We start from the raw sequence: 20,365 nt of genomic DNA on the forward strand, positions 1-20,365 counted from the left end.
GGGGGGGGGGGGGGGGTTTATTTGTCATTAAATTTAGTTCTTTGCTGAACTAAATTTGGCACTTTATTTTCTGCATCTTTGTCGTTAACTAACGGTGTCTAACTAACGGTGTCTGCATCTTTTACATTCTTTGTGTTTGGTGATGGTTTTGTCAATTGTTGGCGAATAATGTTAATTGAGTTTCAGTTGTTTTTCCCTAATCCTCTGTAAGTGTTGCTTGTTTTATTCTGTCTGATTTGTATTTACTTTTCATTTTTAATAGCCCATTTTCTCCAAGCCGAGTTTTCTATGGTCTAGTTGTCCCTGAAGGTAAAGCCTTCTCGCATAAATCTATCTCTTGGTGGTCGTAATACGTCGAGACCTCTTTTTGACATGGTTTGTGGGAAGTTGTTTCAATATATGTTGATCTTCTATGTTCTGATTTTGTTGTGATGGTTAGTGGGCTAGTTTAATTTTTTTTTACGCATCTTTTGTTTTCTTGCTACACTGTCTGTTTTGTTCTCTTGTTGGTATTCTTTTTGAGGCGTTTGCAACAAAGGACAGCGCTATGGAATATCGTGGAGAGGGGTTTTATTCTGCCAGCGAAAAAAACATGTGGCTTAGTGGGTAATGTCACAAAATTGGATTAATGAATTGGGCTTTTAAAGAAATGTGAGAGAAATAAATAGGAATTGCTTAGTGGGTAATGTTTAAAATATGGACTTATTAAATAGAGGGAGTGGCTGACATGACAGCACCAAGAATGAGAAAATGGAACTTTATATATATAGATAGACGGAGAAACATTTACAATTGATAGAAGGTAAATGCATATTCCAAAAATTAATGCAAAATAAAAGTATAAACTAACTTTTATTTGTTTACTAGTATTAAAGATAATTAATTAACTTAACCCAAAAATATAGAAATCATAGAAAACATATCTGAATTCTAAATCCCCTATATATTAATAGAGAAGCACACTATTGAAAAAGCTGATGTGTCGCCGCCAGAGAGATCTGTGTACCTTTTAACAAAATACCCTTAAATTTTCTACTTAATTACACTGACATGCCATTATATATTTAAAAAAAAAAATTAACTGAATAATAATTAGATATATCATCATTTTCACACAAATATAAATATCACATATTAAAACTAATTAAATAATTACATACTATTTTAAGACAAAATTTCACTAAAATTTACTTACAAATATACAAGTCAAAGTTATATTAATTTCTTAAAATCAATATAATTTGAATATTCGAAAAGGCTACAAAAACATATCAATTAATATAAAGCTAATAAAAATAAAGAACATATAACTTATTAATGTAATCATATAAAGACGAAATGTTATTTTTTATGTTAGTATTATTACCATAATAATTTAAATAACAAGCTTTCAATAGTTATTATAATTGATTATGAAAAAGTATATTACTCCTGAATTATCTCCAACTCATTAACAAAAACTTAATTCTCAATAAATATCGATTTATATACACCCGGGTTATCCGGGTTATCGGTGTTTTGTTGATGGTTCTTGGAAAGATACAGATGATTATGCAAGAGCAGGATGGGTTTGTACTTCTTCGTAGGGAATGTCACCTATTTTGGGCGCTACTAACTACCGGCGCAGTCTCTCTCCGTTACACGCTGAGATTGAAGCTTTCATCTGGGCGATGCGGTGTATGATTGGCCATGACTTCCGTGATGTGGCTTTCTTTACAGACAGTTTGGACTTGGTGAAGATGGTGTCTTCCCCACATGACTGGCCGGCCTTTGCAACCTACTTGGAGGGTATTAAGTTGGACCGAGAGGAGTTTTCTTCTTTCTCTTTATCTTATATTTCTCGTAATGCTAATGTTAAAGCGGACTCTTTGGCACGCCAAGCGCGCCTATCTCCGTTTCATATTTTGTTTGTAAACAATTTTCCCCCAAATTGGCTCATTTGAGCTGATTCTTTTTGTTGACAAAATATATATATATATATAAATGACAACAAATTAGGAGATATCATGATGTATGATTATTTATATATATATATATATATATATCTAAGTACGTAAACTAATTAATCTCAACATTTAGTTTGATTATTCATTAAAAATGGATATATTAATAACCGAATAAGAATATACGTTCTAATTGTATATTCATCTATGTGTTATTAAAAAGGAATGTGACAATAATCATTATCATTATAAATAAACTTAGTACCCAAGAAAAATGATAATATATTTAAATTGCGTGATTATTAGATTATGCAAAATTGTTATTAGTTACTCGATAAACCATAAATATAAATTTGATTTTTAAAACACACAAAATATATATTACCATAAATTGTAACATTTTATAAATATTTTCTTTACCACGTTCACATATTCACGGATGAAATGTGTTCTTACACGAATACGTTTATTTTGCAATTTCATTAACTTTTTTTATAATGGTTGTTTTGGTAATAATCCGTCATTTATAGAAAATAATAACAAACCAACTAACTCAAAAGATTTAAATAGCCTAATCAAAAATATTAAATCAATAAATTAGATTATCTTCATAAAATTTAGTTTAGAATCTGATTGTTGCTAACATATAATAAAATTAAATAATTCAAGTACCGAGTAATTTAATATATGTTGTTATGGTTACATAAGAAACATGCAAAATTATTATGATTACAAAATAAAGCATCATAAGATATGAATTTGCAATATTGCAATAAATAGTAGCATTTCATCAATATTTTATCTACCATAAAACCTCTTATACATTTAAAGATTTTATGGGTGAAACGTATCTTTTACACGAAAAACGCAGCTTTGAATAAATAAATAAAAAACTTTAGTTACATATTATGTTTGACACAAATATATATTAGTTTTATGATAATAATTTTCTTTAAATCGATTTATCCCGCATTATGTGCGGGTTGTTACCTAGTTAAACAATAAAGCAATAATTGTCTAGAAAATCACTAATGGTATGAGCTGGAGAGCACAACTAGGCAACTCAAAGAATCAACTTAAAAACCATTGATGCTTTAGAGGACACCTAACTCTGTGAGAAACGCTACACATAGATCAAGGAAGATAAACTGAGGTCCATCAACTCTTTGGATGTCTAGCAAGTACTTGTTTTCTCCTACTTTGTATAGCTATAACAACAGCAAGAAAATAATACAGATTAGTGCATTTAAGAAAAAAAAATCTAATTTGATTATGAGAATGTAAATTATATGAGAAGTTTATATTCTCATCACATCATATATACCTGAAATTCAAATTTGATGATAGTTGGTAAGATCATGGCACATTCATCCACAATCGTTTGATTCTTATCGTTAGCAAAGCTGCGAACCCATCTGCATTTTATGTTGTAGTGTCCAATCTTTTTCCAGCACACTTTTAGATTTTGAAGAGCCTTAAAAACTTCACTCATGATCTCACAAGGGTTTCCTCGAGACTGTCAAAATATCAAGAACAAATCTTCATCTATATTGATAACATGTTTTTGACTGGTAAAAGTATTATACTAACAAATGAAATCGAAAAAAATGAGTATCCAAAAAAAAAACTATGGACTAACCTGAAGTCCAAGGGTCCAGGTTTTGTCATCTTTGATCCGTGATCTTAGTCTAGTCAATCCCGGAATGGAACGGCCAACATGTGAAACAATCTCTTGAACTGGAATCGTCGAATTAAATAAACCATCCTAAATATGTAGCATTAACAAGGGAATGCGGTTATAACATAGTATGTATTTTTTTTATAGAGAATCAATTTAATAAATGTGAATTGTGAAAAACTTGAGTAATGTTTTTAATAATAAAAATTGTTAGTAAAGAAAGAGAGTAAGAGTACCGATTTCTTTTTAAACTTGGTTTGGAAATAGTCACTAGGAACACACTTGCGGTTTCGGTTGTCAAGTAATAGATAGTATGAAACTGTAGCCTAATTTATAAAATGCAAACAAAATGTAACGTACGTAAGTATCAATTATACAGTCCAATCTCATTATTACAAGAAACACACAGCTCATACCTCATTTTGGATTCTATTGAGAAGAGATTCAACAACTTGGTTTCTATCCAAACCTATGTTGACTACTTTTTGAACTATCTCCTCTTCAATCTGGACAAAGTAATGAAACCAAAATTTAATAGAAAAATTTCATACAAATGATGTTATTTTTGTTTTATAATATAGTGACAAAGTTCTAATTACCTTGTTAGCTTGTTCTCTAGTATCTAATGGAGGAATAGCAAGATAAGGAGGAAGATGATTATTGAACCAAGGATGTTGACGAATCTCAGGAATGGTAATTCTCATCAGCGGATCAACCATAAGCATCCTCGGTATCAAATCTCTAGCAGCATATGATAAATGATCTGGAAGAGCATACATTCCTTTCTGAAAATAAAACAGAACAAAAAAAAACAAAAATTTGTCACTATAAACCCATAAATAGACAAATAGCATAGATGAGTTTACAAAAAAACAAAAAAAAATCAATCGCCTTCTGATAATACCTTTATTTTATCGAACAGAATAGGAATATTTTCGTCGTCGAAAGGAAGAGTCCCGCATAAGAGAGCATACAATATCACTCCACAGCTCCATATATCTACTTCTGGTCCAGAATATGGTCTTCCTGAAATAACCTGTACAACAATTTTGGGATATGATCATTAACTGAATTTATAATATATACCCAATTTAATGAAAGAATGACAAACCAAATTAATATACCTCCGGAGCAGCATAGTTAGGGCTTCCACAACTCGTCTTTAGAAAGTGACCATCATGCATGACATTACTCAGCCCAAAGTCAACAATCTTAATGTTGCATTTTGAATCCAAAAGCACATTCTCTGGCTTAAGATCCCGGTGGACGATTCTATTGCGATGACAATACTCCACACCAGATATGATCTGCATATATAATATGATCTTTATTATAAAAAAAAGTGTTACCAAACAAAGCAAAAAGCTCTCCCGATATGAAATGGAATGCAAAAAACATATATTGATACCAAACCTGTCGAAAAAGATGACGAGCTTCGTCTTCTTGTATTCTACCTTTTTCAACAATATAGTCAAAAAGCTCTCCCGACTTCACATATCCCATTACAACATATATGTTGTCAGGCGTCTCTATGACTTCATATTGACGGATGATGTGGGGATGCATCAACAATCTTAGTATTTTGATCTCCCTTTGCACTACGAAAGACAAAAAATAATATATATATATATATATATATCAATTACATATCCTCAAATCTTTAGTCCATAACACAAAGAGTGTAAAAGTTTTTTTTTTTTGTCATAAAACTAATATATCCAAACGACAAAAGATAATAGAATAGCATTTCCGTTTCGAGACCTATGTTTCAATGAAAGTAATTTTATAGACGACACAAAATTTAACATAAATCTTTTTTGTTGGTTTCTCAATATTGAATATGAAAAAGATTAGAATACAATCCATATATACCAAACCAACTATATATATTAGCAAGACCATCAATTGTTGATCATCATCTTGTAAACCTATGAAATCTCTTATAGAAAACTAAAAATAAAATCAAAAGGACAAAAAGTAATAAAATAAAAAAAGACATGTACCTTTGGTCTCAATACCCATGGTCTTAATCTTAGAACGATTAAGAATTTTGATAGCAACCTTGTGTCCGGTAGCTACATGTAAAGCTAATTTCACTTTTGCAAAGGATCCATATCCAAGAGTTTTACCAATCCTATAATTTGGTAAAACTGATACGATTTTACTGGTAGTTTTTTCCGATGATCCGTCCATTTCACTGTTTAAGAAAAATATGAAATATAAACAAAAACTATAATCAAAACTCTATAGCACAAATAGATATCAATTATGTTAATGAAAACATATCAGTAAAATAGTCGAATCATCGGAAAAAAACTACCTATAAAATGAACAGTCGAGAAACATCAATGGTGAATCTAACTATCAAAATCATATTTCAATTTCGCTCACTACATTAATAGGTGTCCTAGTTGAAGGAAGAAATTTGTGAGCCGTGTTTTCTTTTCTAAAAAAAAAGTTGAAAATAAATTTTTGTAGAAAAAATACATCACTCTTAACATAGTCGCATAGCATCTGGTTGATATATATAGAGAAAAATTGAAACCGATGAAACAAATATGAACACATACACAGAAAAATTTGCACCTCTCGAGAAAAAGAGCAAAAATACAAGAAAAGAGTAATTATACCTTAGTGCATGAGCACATATATTAACCTGTTTCTTTTGTTTTTATCTGCTTTGCTGAGTCACATTCTTGACCAAACAAAAATGGTGTCACACTTTTTTCATGTATCATTGGATAAGAATAAACAAAATTGCATACAAAGGTCAGTTTCTGTTTTACCTTAAAAGTAGAGTAATCACCTAAATATGACAATAAAATTCAAAATATTAGAATCTATTCAAAATTTTCAAAAAAATAAAGATATCATTCCTAAAAACAAACTTGCTATTTAGTGCTTTGACTATTATAGTATTATGTAATTTATATTTCTATATACAGATATAATTTATATCTATATAATGTATAACTATTATAAAATGTATATCTCTTTTTATATATAGCATTTTATATATTATTATATAAAACTTGGTTTCAAAGTTAGTCATTAACATAAAAATCGCGACATTTGTCAAGTCTACCAATAATTAAGCCTACCAATAAAATTTTTAGTCTTTACAAAATTTGAATGTTAAATAGAAAATGTGTATTTAGAAATTTTTATTTACAAGTGTATGTTTTCTTAGTTTTTATTTTTAAACAAAAAGGAAAACTAACAAAAATTGCAGAAAATAACTTTATTAAATAAGTTAGTTAATTTTATTTGTTCTTAATACTAAATAAGATATATCATATATTTGATCGTGACATGTGTTAAATAAAATTTATAAAAATTATAAAGTTTATAAAGTACTTATGGATGATAAATACTATACATTCTGAAATCTTGTAAAAATTAAAATTTGGAACATAAAGAGATTTCAGATATCTATATTTTTCTAAACATTATGCAAATAAACTATGAGGGGTGTATTGAAACTATGATTTTGGAAGATTTGATGGGATTTAGAAAATTTGGAATTTTGAAAGATTTTAGGGAAGTTGATATGATTTATTGTAAAATTCTTTCAAATCCCACATAAAACCATGAGATTTGGATTTCTCTATTTTTAACTAAACAAATCCCACCTAAATCCTCCAGAATCTCAAAAATCATTAAAATCCAAATCCACAAACTATTTTGAATAACAGTAGATTTTAAAGTAGATTTTTAAATCATCAGTTCAATAACAGTGGATTTTAATAGACTTTTTAAAATACATGATTGAATAACATAGGATTTGTAAGTTTCACACAAATCACTTAAAATGTCAAGTTGAATACACCCCCCTATATGTCGCTGAATTTATGACGATTTTTTTTTTTTAATGTTTTTGAAGTTAGTTACTTATAAGTTAATCGAATAATGCTTTACCTTGAACTGCTCATGCGTAATTGCTACTACGTCATACAGTAATCACCGTAGACCTGGGATAGCTACTACACGAATTTTGGTAATTTGGGTAAGTTTTCATAATTATAGAAAAATATACTCAAGCAGAATTTTTATTAACCGATCCATCCATCCATTCATTTTTATCACTACTGTATACGTCATATTATATTCTATAACCAAATAATATATACTTCCAATTTCAAGAGAAATATATTTTCCTTTATAAATATATTTTAGTTTTTTACTTCTAAATTTTTTTTTGTTTTACTTCTAAAAATTACATTTTTCCACTATATGAAATATCTCATCTAATATGAGAAGGTTTTTCTCAACTTTTGTTAAGAAGATGACACTTGGCCTGTTATCTATCCGACACCTGTACATTTTTGTTGTTTGGACATAATTAATTAAATTCTTTGGACCTCTAAAAGCCCATAAAACAAAAAAAAAATCTTAACATTTCTTTCTTCCCTTCTTCAATTAGGCCCCTTCCGATCTAAACCCACCATTTATCAGTTTATGATTTCATTCTAGGAACAATCTGATTATAGGTTATTTTGAAATTATAAAAATATATTTCAATCTTATGTATGATTCACGTACAAGAACGAATTCTAAATTATGTATAAAATTTATTTATGGGTTTCAATCTTATAAATGATTCACAAGCAAGAAAAGAATCTAAATTATATTAGATTATAGATGTTTACATGTTCTCAAAATTCTGTTAAATATTCATAAATTTTTGACTCAAAATTTAATTTCTGGGTTTACTTTCTGCCTTTTTGGCCTTTAATCTTATATAATCTAATGGTGGGATGTTTTATGTAAGTAATTTCATAAATATTTCACATTAGATCTTACCAATGCGGTTTCCATAATATTAGAATTCAATCCGTTTTCCATAAAATTTAATTTTAGTCCCTAATTACTCTCATTTTAAGAGAATTTTTTCAGTCATTATTATTTAATTTCAGTCATTAGGTTTTTATGAAGAATTATATTATTTTTATATATTTTTCCAAATTTCAATATGTATTCTTCAATAATTTTAAATATATTTTTGCAGGTTATCATGTTTGTTGTTCGCATTTAAACTACATCAGAAAAATATAATGTGAGAATGTTTGACAAATTTCCTTATTCATTCAAGTGTTTATGTATGTCTTTCCTAATATCGATGGCCGGTCCGGCGATTTGGGATGACCTATGTCAATTTGTTTTTAAAAAACTATTTTCATTATCGTAAATAAAATTATAAGAATAGTAATATAAAAAATTATTTTCATAACATTTTCCACTTTCACATATAATAGTTTACTTCCTAAGAAACTTTATTATTATGACATTTGATATTATAATATTCTGCGGTTTGTGTACTAAGTAGCTACAACAAAATAAATATTTGTTTTATTCAATTACATTTATGATAAACTAAATAGACAGATCTAAAAATTCATTTCGGCGATGGAACAAAACTATTGCATTTTTATACTCAACCAAAACTTAGAGTAATTATTTATAACTTTATTTACTTGGATTCATTTTCATTATTAAAATTTGTTAAATTTTTTTTTCAATTTGTATTAGAATGTATAAAGAATAAATTATATTTAGGGATGTGATTGCATTTTTTACCTCACCAAAAATAAGCTGGTAAAATATATTTATTAAGTTCATTGTTGTTTACCTAAATTTCATATTTAGATTATATTCATGTAAGTTATATTCCAAAATTACATGTTTTTGTAGATGTTAGTGGTAATATAAATTGTGCAAACGCAAGCAAGAAAATAAAAAGATGAAGAATGCTGATATAATAATGTATGTTTCTCCTAAAGCTCATTTCTATAGAACAATTGTAATAACATATAATAATATAAAATATTCTATAACATGTCCTAAAAATAGTTAAGTTTTTTAAAATTTTCAACTTCTAGATATGCATCATTTACAATTTGATAATTTGACAGTTTATTAAAATTCGACAATCGATATTATTACTCATAAATTTAAATTTATGTATGTCATGTGTATAAGTAAATTTGTCTATAGTATTTGTAATTTATTATCAATAATGTTTTCTAAATAATACAAGTTCAATTTCTAAACCATGAAATTTACAACATCCGAAAGTTTAATTTTATTTCACTAAAATTGTCTCAATTCTTAATTTTTAAAAATTTAAACAATTAAACATATATCTATAAATTAATATCACTATAAATTAATAAAATGTCTTGGTCCCATCATTATTAATTTATAGAAGTTTTACTGTACTCTAATACTATATATAAAAGGAAAATTCAAGTAACTCCAAACAAAAGAACCCAAAAAAAATTGAAATGATCAGTATATTTTTAAAATCACTAAAATAACAATTGCTGAGTAAACAAATAAAAGAACTAATAATATCCAAATTACTAAAATTCAAAAACAATGTAAGCTAAATCCGTGCGTAGCACGGGATGACTTCTAGTATATATATATATATATGTGATTACATATGTGTTGATTATCCGATGAAATATCTCTGTGTTCTAAATTAGTTTTTTGTTTTGTTTTGTGTGAACCAAAATTAGTTTTATGGTGTTCATAGTGTAAATATTTTACATTATAGATGAAAAGAAAGAGAGAGTCGAAGGCAGTAGCCAGTAAGGCTGGAGCCTGGAACACATGCTTTAAAGTATTTTATTTTATTTTCTTGAAATTTTTCTATTTTTGCTCTTTTGTATCTGTTACGCATTGCATGTGTCATGTGTCACGTAATGTAATGTACTAATGATAATTGAAAACTTCTCATAGATTGGATGGATATATATCATATCTATACGGATCTTCATATATATAACGTAGACATTTTTGCTATATTTCTCTTTTCGATTTTTATGAGAAAGTTCGTTATATATTACACGAATCTGAATATCTGATTGTGTCTTATTCTTCCCTATTTTTCTGATTTCTCTCTATCCACGAAAATTCTTGATACATAATATTTACATTTCATTTTCTTAATAATGTTTTTGACTTCCATGAGAGCGTTACGTTGAGAGGTTTTTTGGGATTAAGGTTTGGTTTATTTGCATAATGTTTAGTTCTGTGTCATATCATTATTTTCATGTTTTTGTTTGACAAGTATTTACATTCTTAGCAAAAAAAAAACAAATGTTTTGACGTTTGATAAGCTTCCACCTGCAGTTGTTGACTTGGTATAAGTCTAGCATGTCTAATTCATGTAAGATTTGTTCCTACATCTTCTTTTGTCCATCTCCCTATTTTTAAATAGATGTCTATGTCTTGTGACGGACGGCTCCGAAAGAATCTCGTAGTTGATGCTAGATATATATACTAATTATATACATGTTCAAGACAAAGTCAGGCAATGACTTGATCCAATGTAAAAGTAAACTATAAAGTCACGTCTTAATTTCTAGAGATGATTATGTGATTTATAGCATTGGCGTATCATATGTGTGTTATATCTCTTTTAGAAACCTGATGTGGGTTTCTCTTCAATAGGTTCTAGATAAAAATTGTAATAAAAATGGGTACATGTATGTCAACATATTCAAGAAGACTTAGGCCGCGAAGGAAAGGCCGTCACCGCAGATTTTCAAAACACATTTCTAGAGTGTGTGATGTTATCTCTCATCCAAATCTTAGACGGCTAAGTGATGTCGGAATCCAAGCCTCTTTTGGTGAGTATCTTTAGGAAATTGATTCCTTGTCTATACATAAGAAAATAGTTGAAGACTGTTGGATCTTCGGTTTTCTTGCAGATATTTGTCAAAACGATGCGTGGTTTGATTCCTTAAGTATTTTTTCTGACTCGGATGATGAGTTTATCAGCCTACATGAAGGTAAATATCAATTTACATATTATAAATATTTTGGTTATACATATATATATATATTTGGGTATTTAGCATTAGATGGATTTTGTTTCAGCTGATAATGTTTGGTTTGAGGGTGATATCACAAATGGTCAAATAGTTCAGTTTGAGGCCTCTTCAAGCATCGTTGATGGAAATGGAAATTACGAAGAATACCATGAGAGTTACTTGAAGATTGATGGCGGTAATACAACAAGGAAGTTTATGAGCAAACATGTGTACAAATTTCCTAATGGTTAATTTGTCTCTTATCACAGGAAAAAACAAGAAGAAACTATTAATGGACCAAACATATAGAAGCTTTAAAGGTTTGAAGGAACAAAACCGTGCCGGTCTAGGAAAAACATTGAAACCAAACTTGAGCCGATTAGTGCCAACGGTTAGTTTCAATGACAAGACCCTAAACTCCCCCACATCTCAAAAACGAAAGTCTATAGTTTACCAGGTTTCATTGAAGAGGAGATCATGCGACGGCGAAGAAGTTACCGAGCATAGTAAGTTTCAATAGACCTTGCATATATATATGAATCTTGAGCATAGTAACTTTAACATGCATGTTTGAATTGGTTTTTATCTAAAGAATCGTCCAAGAGATTGTTGTACCGTCCAAAAGCCGGATTCACAATTCCATGCTTATCCAAAGATAAGCAGCAATCTTCAGCAAGTTGGTGTGAAATACCAACTTCAAACTTTAAACTACGTGGTGAAACTTATTTCAAGTCCGTTGCTTAACTTCTCTTTTTATTTATACTATTTGCGTCGTCTAACCGGATTAAAGTAGATTTAAAAGTGTTAAAACAATTATGAATTTGCAGAGATAAACGTAAATCCCCTGTTCAAGACCAATGTCCATATACTCCAATTGGTGTTGACTTGTTTGTGTGTCCAAGGAAGATTGATCATATAGCTCAACATCTTGAGCTTCCCAACATCAAAGCCGACGTGAACCTCCCTGCTCTTCTTATTGTCAACATCCAGGTAAATAAAGAAAATTCCTTAAGATTAGTAGATGTGTTTCAAGACTCTAATGAATCTGGTTTTCGTAGTTTCCAACTTATCCAGCCGCAATGTTTCTCGGTGATAGTAATGGGGAAGGCATGAGCATTGTACTTTACTTTAAGTTACGTGACAATTTTGAAAAAGAAATCTCTCAACAATACCAAGACAGCATTAAGGTTAACCCTAAAAGACATAAAGACCAATGTTCTTTTATCTTTCTTTCTTGTGAAATGCGCGCATTGATCTTTATGGTTTGTTGCAGAAACTAGTGGAAGATGAGATGGAGAAAGTTAAAGGGTTTGCAAAAGATAATATTGTGCCGTTTCGTGAAAGGCTCAAAATCATAGCCGGGTTAGTAAATCCAGAGGAACTCAGTCTAAGCACTACTGAAAAGAAGCTTATACAAGCGTACAATGAAAAACCCGTCCTTTCACGTCCTCAACACAGCTTCTTCAAGGTTTCTTATTTAACACGTCAGACTCTTCTTTAACTGATAAACATAATTTTCTTGACTAATCTTGATTGGTTTGGTCTATCTCTATCTATATCTAGGGTCCTAACTACTTTGAGATTGATTTGGATGTGCATCGGTTTAGCTACCTTCCAAGAAAAGGGCTTGAAGCATTCAGAGATCGACTTAAAAATGGAACTCTTGATCTTGGCTTAACTATCCAGGTTTAGTGCTTTTGTTATCAATCTTTTTATTAGATACACTATATCTTGTTGTTGAAGAATGCAGAGAATTAAAAACTTGTTTTGGTAAATATAGGCTCAAAAACAAGAGGAGTTACCAGAAAAAGTTTTATGTTGTCTGAGATTGAGCAAGATTGACTTCGTTGACAATGGTCAAATCCCAACTCTTTTAGTATCCGAAGACGGAGAAACTCTTGTTTGAAAACTCCCTTTGTGATCTTCAATCTTCGATGAAGAAATAACAAAAATAAATCTGAATTTTTGTTTTGCCGAATTTGTTGTGCATCAAGAGATTTGTATATTGTATCTGTTAATGTTGTAATAATGATATGTGTTCTTTCTGTTTATAATATTAAAGTTATAACACCTGAAAGCCTTCTTCTTGAGTTTGTACTTTTTGTAACTTGTGTACACTCAGTTTCGTTTTCATGTTTATTTGCTTTTTTATTTATTTATTTAAAATTTTTAATTCATTTTCTAAGTTTTTGTACATTTCATTTATGTTTAAAAACTTTGATAGTTTTTTTTTTTTTTTCAACAACTTTCTATCAGATTAAGAAACATAGAAGGCCGGACAAGAATATTACATGCTAAAGTATCCGATTTAACATTAGTATTACAAGTAACAATATAAGTAGAAAAATGTGAGAATAAATCTTTACTCCTCTGTTTACTGTCTCTACTCTCTAATACTATGAGAATTATCTTCAAAAAAGACAACTTAAATAGGGGAAAAATGTCATGCTCTTTTTTTTTTTGGTTTTTAGATTCCTCTAAAAATGACAAACTTTTTGTTATTGTTTTTCCTCTATTACATCATATAACGAAGAGGGCTCAGAAACATTTTTGGATATATATATCGGATTTTACTAATTTTCCGTAACGTTTTCTGTTTTTTTTTGTTTCCCTCTTTTGTCCAAAAACAATGAAAATTGGACTTTTTGTCTTCTTGGTAGTTCGACTTTCCGTTTTATCTGTCATCTTGTTCTGCAAAACAAAAAAGATGGTTTAGTGAACTTATCTGGTTATTTCCGGTTTAGTTATGCTCTTGTTAATTAGTTTTTTTTTACCTCTTTGGATGTGGGATTTTCTGACAGCTTGCCGTATATTACTTTCATTCCTCTTCAAAATCTCATCAATCTTTCCTGATTTAAATATCAACGGTCCTGATATGCTTTGTTTTCCAAATTCTTGATGCTCCTGCAACACCAACACCAATAATCACAAATATTTAACTTCAACTATATTATAAATCAATTCACTTGAATTAGAGGTGTCAAAACGAATCAAAATCTGCATAATGAACCGAAGGCTACCCCACCATCTGGTGATATTTCAATTTTTGATAATTTTTTCAAAATTATTTTAAAGTAATCCTCATAATTTTTTTCAAAATTTTTGATAATCTTCTTTTTTTGGTATCAATGTCACGAAGAGCACTTACTAAGTTTTTCTTTGGAGAATCCTCCTCTCTTTGGCTGAAATCCAAACCAGAACCATCAAGTGATCCGTGACGTTCGCCAATACGGCTAAGCTTACTCTCACTAGGAACCTCCTCGATAACATCATCATAGTTGTCTCCTTGGACCTCCCATACTGAGTCATTATCTGGTTTTAGATTCAAAAAAGTGTTCTTGGCAAATGCAACACTTGTTCCACTCAATTGGCTTCTTGAGCTGGGTTGATAGTAGGTAAGAGTGGAGATATTATCAGGATCTTTCCGTCTTTTCACGGCCCATGAAAAGCCACTGGCCGGTCCCGTGGTCATTGGGAGGTCAGAGACTTTGTAGTAATTTCCTTGTGTTGTTGTGGTGGCTCGAGATGCCTCATTTTGTATGTTCTTAGCCTCAACCGTGTCCTGCACGTTAAAACCTTACTTGAGACTCAAGAAATATAGCTGGAAGAGGATTTTTTAATAGAGAGCAAGAGAGAAAGAGGGACCTGTCTTATTGGTAACTTAGCGTAATTCTTTGGATCGTATTGTGNCTTACTCTCACTAGGAACCTCCTCGATAACATCATCATAGTTGTCTCCTTGGACCTCCCATACTGAGTCATTATCTGGTTTTAGATTCAAAAAAGTGTTCTTGGCAAATGCAACACTTGTTCCACTCAATTGGCTTCTTGAGCTGGGTTGATAGTAGGTAAGAGTGGAGATATTATCAGGATCTTTCCGTCTTTTCACGGCCCATGAAAAGCCACTGGCCGGTCCCGTGGTCATTGGGAGGTCAGAGACTTTGTAGTAATTTCCTTGTGTTGTTGTGGTGGCTCGAGATGCCTCATTTTGTATGTTCTTAGCCTCAACCGTGTCCTGCACGTTAAAACCTTACTTGAGACTCAAGAAATATAGCTGGAAGAGGATTTTTTAATAGAGAGCAAGAGAGAAAGAGGGACCTGTCTTATTGGTAACTTAGCGTAATTCTTTGGATCGTATTGTGTTCTATTTGGTCTTTTGTTTTTCCTGCCAACTCCAGAATCTCGCAACTTTAGGTTTGCTCTTTTCCTGCAAAAGAATGTGCAATAACAGTTATGAAACATAAACAGTTTTGGTAACTTCAGTTCTCAAATATGCAACAAGCTCAAGGAAGAAGAGCTTGAAAAATGGAAGACGCTTCAAAGTCAAGAGAAGAATTCTGACCTGCGCATATCGTCACGATATTTAGCATCCATTTCTTTGTTTGGTGGATATTTAGGCAACGAAGAAGGATCACACGCATAAGGCCTCGTTAAGAAGTACTGAGATCAGATTGAGAAAAATCAGAAAAGAAAACTTAAGAGGTGAATAGAAATGGGGAAATGGGAAGTTGAAAATCTTGCTTTCACCTCAGAGTTAAGCGCAGAAGAAGCAGTGCCACGCTTTTCAGGTTCCATTGAGAGCAAAGTTTCTAGTAGAAAAACGCCACTCTTTGATAACTCTTGGCATCGTTCTCTTAGAGTGGCTTCATAAGTATGTTGTGGTTTGAAGGATGTTGCGTGGGGAAGCTTAGTTCTTTTCCAGAAGCTATCTGGTGGAGATCCACAAAGCTTGTAGATCTTATGCAATTGTTCAATCTGCAAAAACAAAAATGGAATATTAATAAATAAATTAAATAAAAAATATTTCAACTCCGAGCCAACTCCTAAGACAATTGCTTTTACCTCAGTTCTGCCTTTTAGGATTGGTTTCCCCATGAGAATTTCAGCAAAAACACATCCCACACTCCATAAATCGATTGATACTCCATAACTAGTGGAACCCATAAGAAGCTCGGGAGCTCGATACCACAAAGTCACTACACGGCTTGTCAATTGATTTTTGTTCGTAGGTGTTATCACATTTGCTAGTCCAAAGTCTCCAAGCTTTAGAACTCCTTTATTATTCACCAAAATGTTTGATGCCTTAATGTCTCTATGGATTACGCCACGCATATGACAATGCTCTAGTCCCCAAAGTATTTGCTGCATGTAACATTTGATCTGGTATATATACAAGAATCATATTAAAGAAAGTATTTCAAAAACTTTATTTATCAGAGAAATATACACATATTCCGGTTTTGTTGTACCTGTGACTCGGTGAATATGATGTCGGGATTCGAGGATAAGCCGGCAAGATCATGTTCCATATACTCAAAAACAAGGTAAATGCTGCTAGATGCTCGAGACGTGACTATGCCCTCAAGTTTCATGATGTTTGGATGGTTGAGTTTCCGTAAAATCAGAATTTCTCTTGCCATGAACCTAATGCTCTCTGGTTGGAGATTATCAAACTTTACCTTCTTCAAAGCCACCATTTTCCCCGTTGCTACTTCCCGTGCTCGAAACACGCTACTATATGTTCCTTGTCCAATCTAACACCGTACCAAACAATATCTATCAAACACATAACCCAAAAAAAAAATTGTCATCTGGGTAACTTTCTTGGCAAGAAACCATATGTCTTACCTTCTCCAACTTCTGGAAGGCCTCAGCCTTTAGAGGAACCCAACCATGGACAGCCTCAGAGGCAGCGGAACAAAGCCAAGCCGGCCAACCACCAGCAGCTTGCTCAGCCTCTAAACTCCTGTGAGATAATCCGAGGCTCACACCACCTCTCAAATCAGAACCGCTCAATCTCCTTGATTTTCTTGAACGCTTGCTATTGTGACTCGCCTCCAACGAATGATCAATAAGAACTCGACTTGTAGATATCAAGCCGGGCTCAGGGACCGGTGAGGGACTCTGGTCCGTAAAACATGACACATTCTTGGAGCTGATGCAACCCATTTGTTATAGGGAAAAAACTTGTTTCCGGATATGGAAACGGGTCTAATATGGGGGAATTAAACCCCACATTAGGCCAAAAGATGAAATGGGATTGCAAGACACAAAGACACAAAGAAGACGATGATGAAAAAAGGAGAGAAAGAGGAACAAAAAATCACATGACAAAATTATTAAAAGTAAAAGGAAACCATTTTTTTTTTTGTGAATCTTCTTGTGAAAGAGAGGTAAGGGAAGCTGCAAAACACAACCGCATAAACAGCAAGAGAGAGAATTATGGGACCAAAATTGGGTAATAATCTTCTTTTTTTTTCTTCTCTTTGCAAAAGAGAGAGAGAGAGAGAGAGAAAGAAAAAGACATATTTAGCTTTGTCACCTGTCTGACAGAGAAAGAGAGAAGACCTAACCGACAGGTTAAAAAGCTAAGAAACAATTAAGGTAGATTAGTTAGTTAATCTATCCCAAGTTGTTCAGATGTCTTAACAAAATCAGAGTTCTTACAAACACTTGATAATATCTTCTATGTACAAAACAACAGAGTTCTCAAAAAGCATATTTACCAGAAGGTGGGGTTTAAATACTAAAGCAGTACAATGATGATAATTGTTGGTCAGGTGCATTGCTTTAAAGGGTCTTCTTCAGTCAAAAAAGAAAACTTTAATTCATACAAATTCAGCTGCAGAAAAAGAAATATATGTTTATGCATTTTCCTTGTTTTAAGCTTTTCGTCTTTTACACATAGGTAAATTTCACATAGTATTGTGGGAGATCAAAATATTTGATTAATTAATTTTTACTTTTTATAAGTAATCAAAATCAAATGAACGTACGTGATTGAAACTTTTTGCTTACCTAGAGCACGTTAGCTGTAATGTCTCTCACACATGGAGAAGTGACCTGATTGAAATTAAAAGAAGCTAAAAGAAATTGTCATCTTGATCAAGATATTATTTACTTTTGTCTATTTCCCCCTTGTCATTCATTTCAATGATTCCATGTACCACAATGATACAGCATTGCATCATCGACCTTCCTATGTATTGAGAAATTTGGGGATAGTCTTCGTTTTGCATCATCCATAAAGAAAAATATTTTGAATGGCACTAAATATATATTTCATTATGAGAACCAAAAGTGCAGAGAGATATCTAGCAACAAATGATCCTAAACTCATTCATAATGCTGAATACTCCTGGACCAACCTTCTTTCAAGCTCTTAGTTCCCTTGCTAACCGACTCAGCTATAGGTGATGAGCTGCCAACACAGCTACAATCCACTACAAACAACCTAGGATAATTTATAATTAATTACAGTGCTTGCATTACACTAAGTCATTAACACAAGACTTTTCAATTTACACTCGTCATTCCCCGAAGATATATACTAGTATCTTAAGGCATTTTAATCCAACCTTGGTGATATACATTTCTGGTTTTATCTTCCCCGAGCACTACTTGTTTTGAAAATGTCTTTAACATTCTCATATATCGATCTTATAACAAAGTCCGGTTACCAACACAAAAAAGAAACTGAAGCTCAGATTCTCAAATACTTATTTTTCAAAGAAAAATGAAGAAAATGTTATTTATTAGTTTTATATCAAGCGATTGAAAGAAACACAACAATGGAGGGAACATAGACACTTCGAGCTAGTAAGAGATAGGCCTGGGCATAAAAATCGTACCCGAATACCCAACCCGGAACCTGACCCGAAAACCGGGTTCGGGTTGGGTTCGGATTTGCTTATAAAACCCTATTGGGTTCTATTTTCTAATACCCGTGGGTTCGGGTTAGGGTCGGGTAATACCCGGTACCCGTTTGGGTACCCAACAAACCCGAACATATAAACATATTTATAATATTTATTATTAATATACTGCAATTACCCTAAAGTTATGATTATAATTTTGAATATTTCATTTAGTTTTATACCTAAATATCAAAAATAATCAAAATATCTAAAATATATTGTCACATAAGTCAAACTTTAACTAAATTTATTTAAATTTAATTAATTTTAATTATATTTTTTCGGGTACCCGGTAGTTCGGGTACTAATTGGGTTCTGAAAATTGTAACCCAAACCGACCCGAACCCGGTACTACCCGAACCGAACCGAACCCAAACATAGTAAAATACCCGAATGGGTTCTATTTTCCATTACCCATTAACCCGAACCCGAACGGGTAATACCCAAACCCAAACGGGTAACTCGAATGCCCACCCTAGTAAGAGAGCTTGGTTAAACAAGTTTGTCAGTTTTCACTTTACATAGCTTCACTGCGTGCCGTTTTTATTCTCAAAAATTTAACACACTGTGTAGTTCTGGTAATATAAACAGAAACGGCGTGAAGTGTTCTTATCCTCTCTCTCCTTCAAAATCTGCTTACAATTATTTGAAACACATCAAACATTAATGAATGATTTACGTCACACATGATTTACGCCAATCAAATCAAATCACAAATTATTATGCTTCAATCTCGTTACAAACATTACTGCTTATTTTAGATTCAATACAATAAAAACATACAACTTTTCTCTCCAGCACTTACACATCAGTAATTTTGTGGAACATGAAACTGCCACATCAGCTTATTTGTTTACCAATGAAAACATTTCATTAATACAGCTCATATCTCTCAGACAATAATAATTATTTTTTTGTTCCAAATCAGTTTTTCCAGATTTTTAGAAACTAACACATTATTTAAATTGTGTAACCAATTAAATTATATAAAATAATAAACATCATCAATAATTTTCAATAACAAATGTTTAAATTTATAGCCTAAATTTAAACTAAATGAATAAATCATTTACAACTTTCAAAAATATAATAATATCAAACAAGTATATTAATTATTGTATGTCTATCAATATTTTTCAAAAATAACAAGTATACTGCTAAATTGGCAGAAAATGCAATTTTTATTGAATAAATATTAAATATTGTAAGCAACTTAATGATTAAAAGA

The 20,365-nt window shown here is 31.4% G+C and overlaps 2 protein-coding genes and 1 pseudogene across 2 annotated transcripts; 1 reads left to right on the forward strand and 2 right to left on the reverse strand.

Annotated features, from left to right (window-relative positions):
• Window positions 2,734–6,095, reverse strand: LOC104732904 (SNF1-related protein kinase catalytic subunit alpha KIN11-like). The gene is made up of 11 exons (XM_010452508.2): window positions 5,942–6,095; window positions 5,625–5,818; window positions 5,035–5,219; window positions 4,746–4,928; window positions 4,526–4,657; window positions 4,221–4,406; window positions 4,038–4,127; window positions 3,858–3,947; window positions 3,583–3,708; window positions 3,268–3,459; window positions 2,734–3,151 (listed from the first exon to the last, which is right to left on the reverse strand). Exons 1-11 carry the CDS (start codon window positions 5,965–5,967, stop codon window positions 3,038–3,040), a joined length of 1,518 nt encoding a protein of 505 aa, XP_010450810.1. The 5' UTR covers window positions 5,968–6,095; the 3' UTR covers window positions 2,734–3,037.
• Window positions 10,970–13,511, forward strand: LOC104732905 (annotated as a pseudogene).
• Window positions 13,803–17,720, reverse strand: LOC104732907 (probable serine/threonine-protein kinase At1g54610). The gene is made up of 9 exons (XM_010452509.2): window positions 17,069–17,720; window positions 16,690–16,974; window positions 16,283–16,600; window positions 15,968–16,195; window positions 15,783–15,880; window positions 15,539–15,647; window positions 14,590–15,003; window positions 14,216–14,345; window positions 13,803–14,132 (listed from the first exon to the last, which is right to left on the reverse strand). Exons 1-9 carry the CDS (start codon window positions 17,387–17,389, stop codon window positions 14,116–14,118), a joined length of 1,920 nt encoding a protein of 639 aa, XP_010450811.1. The 5' UTR covers window positions 17,390–17,720; the 3' UTR covers window positions 13,803–14,115.

The sequence above is a fragment of the Camelina sativa genome, chromosome 12 (assembly GCF_000633955.1).
Source record: "Camelina sativa cultivar DH55 chromosome 12, Cs, whole genome shotgun sequence".
NCBI classification, from domain to species: domain Eukaryota; kingdom Viridiplantae; phylum Streptophyta; class Magnoliopsida; order Brassicales; family Brassicaceae; genus Camelina; species Camelina sativa.

Excerpts from the sequence above, each read along its gene's own strand:
- LOC104732904 (XM_010452508.2), bottom strand. The coding sequence starts at position 5,967 with ATGTTTCTCGACTGTTCATTTTATAG. Across the intron at positions 4,407-4,525 it reads TTCTGTTCGATAAAATAAAG|AAAGGAATGTATGCTCTTCC; the intron begins GTATTATCAGAA and ends TTTTATTTTCAG. Across the intron at positions 3,948-4,037 it reads TCAATAGAATCCAAAATGAG|GCTACAGTTTCATACTATCT; the intron begins GTATGAGCTGTG and ends TTTATAAATTAG.
- LOC104732907 (XM_010452509.2), bottom strand. The coding sequence starts at position 17,389 with ATGGGTTGCATCAGCTCCAAGAATGTGTCATGTTTTACGGACCAGAGT. Across the intron at positions 15,881-15,967 it reads CTTCTGCGCTTAACTCTGAG|TACTTCTTAACGAGGCCTTA; the intron begins GTGAAAGCAAGA and ends ATCTGATCTCAG. Across the intron at positions 15,648-15,782 it reads TATCGTGACGATATGCGCAG|GAAAAGAGCAAACCTAAAGT; the intron begins GTCAGAATTCTT and ends ATTCTTTTGCAG.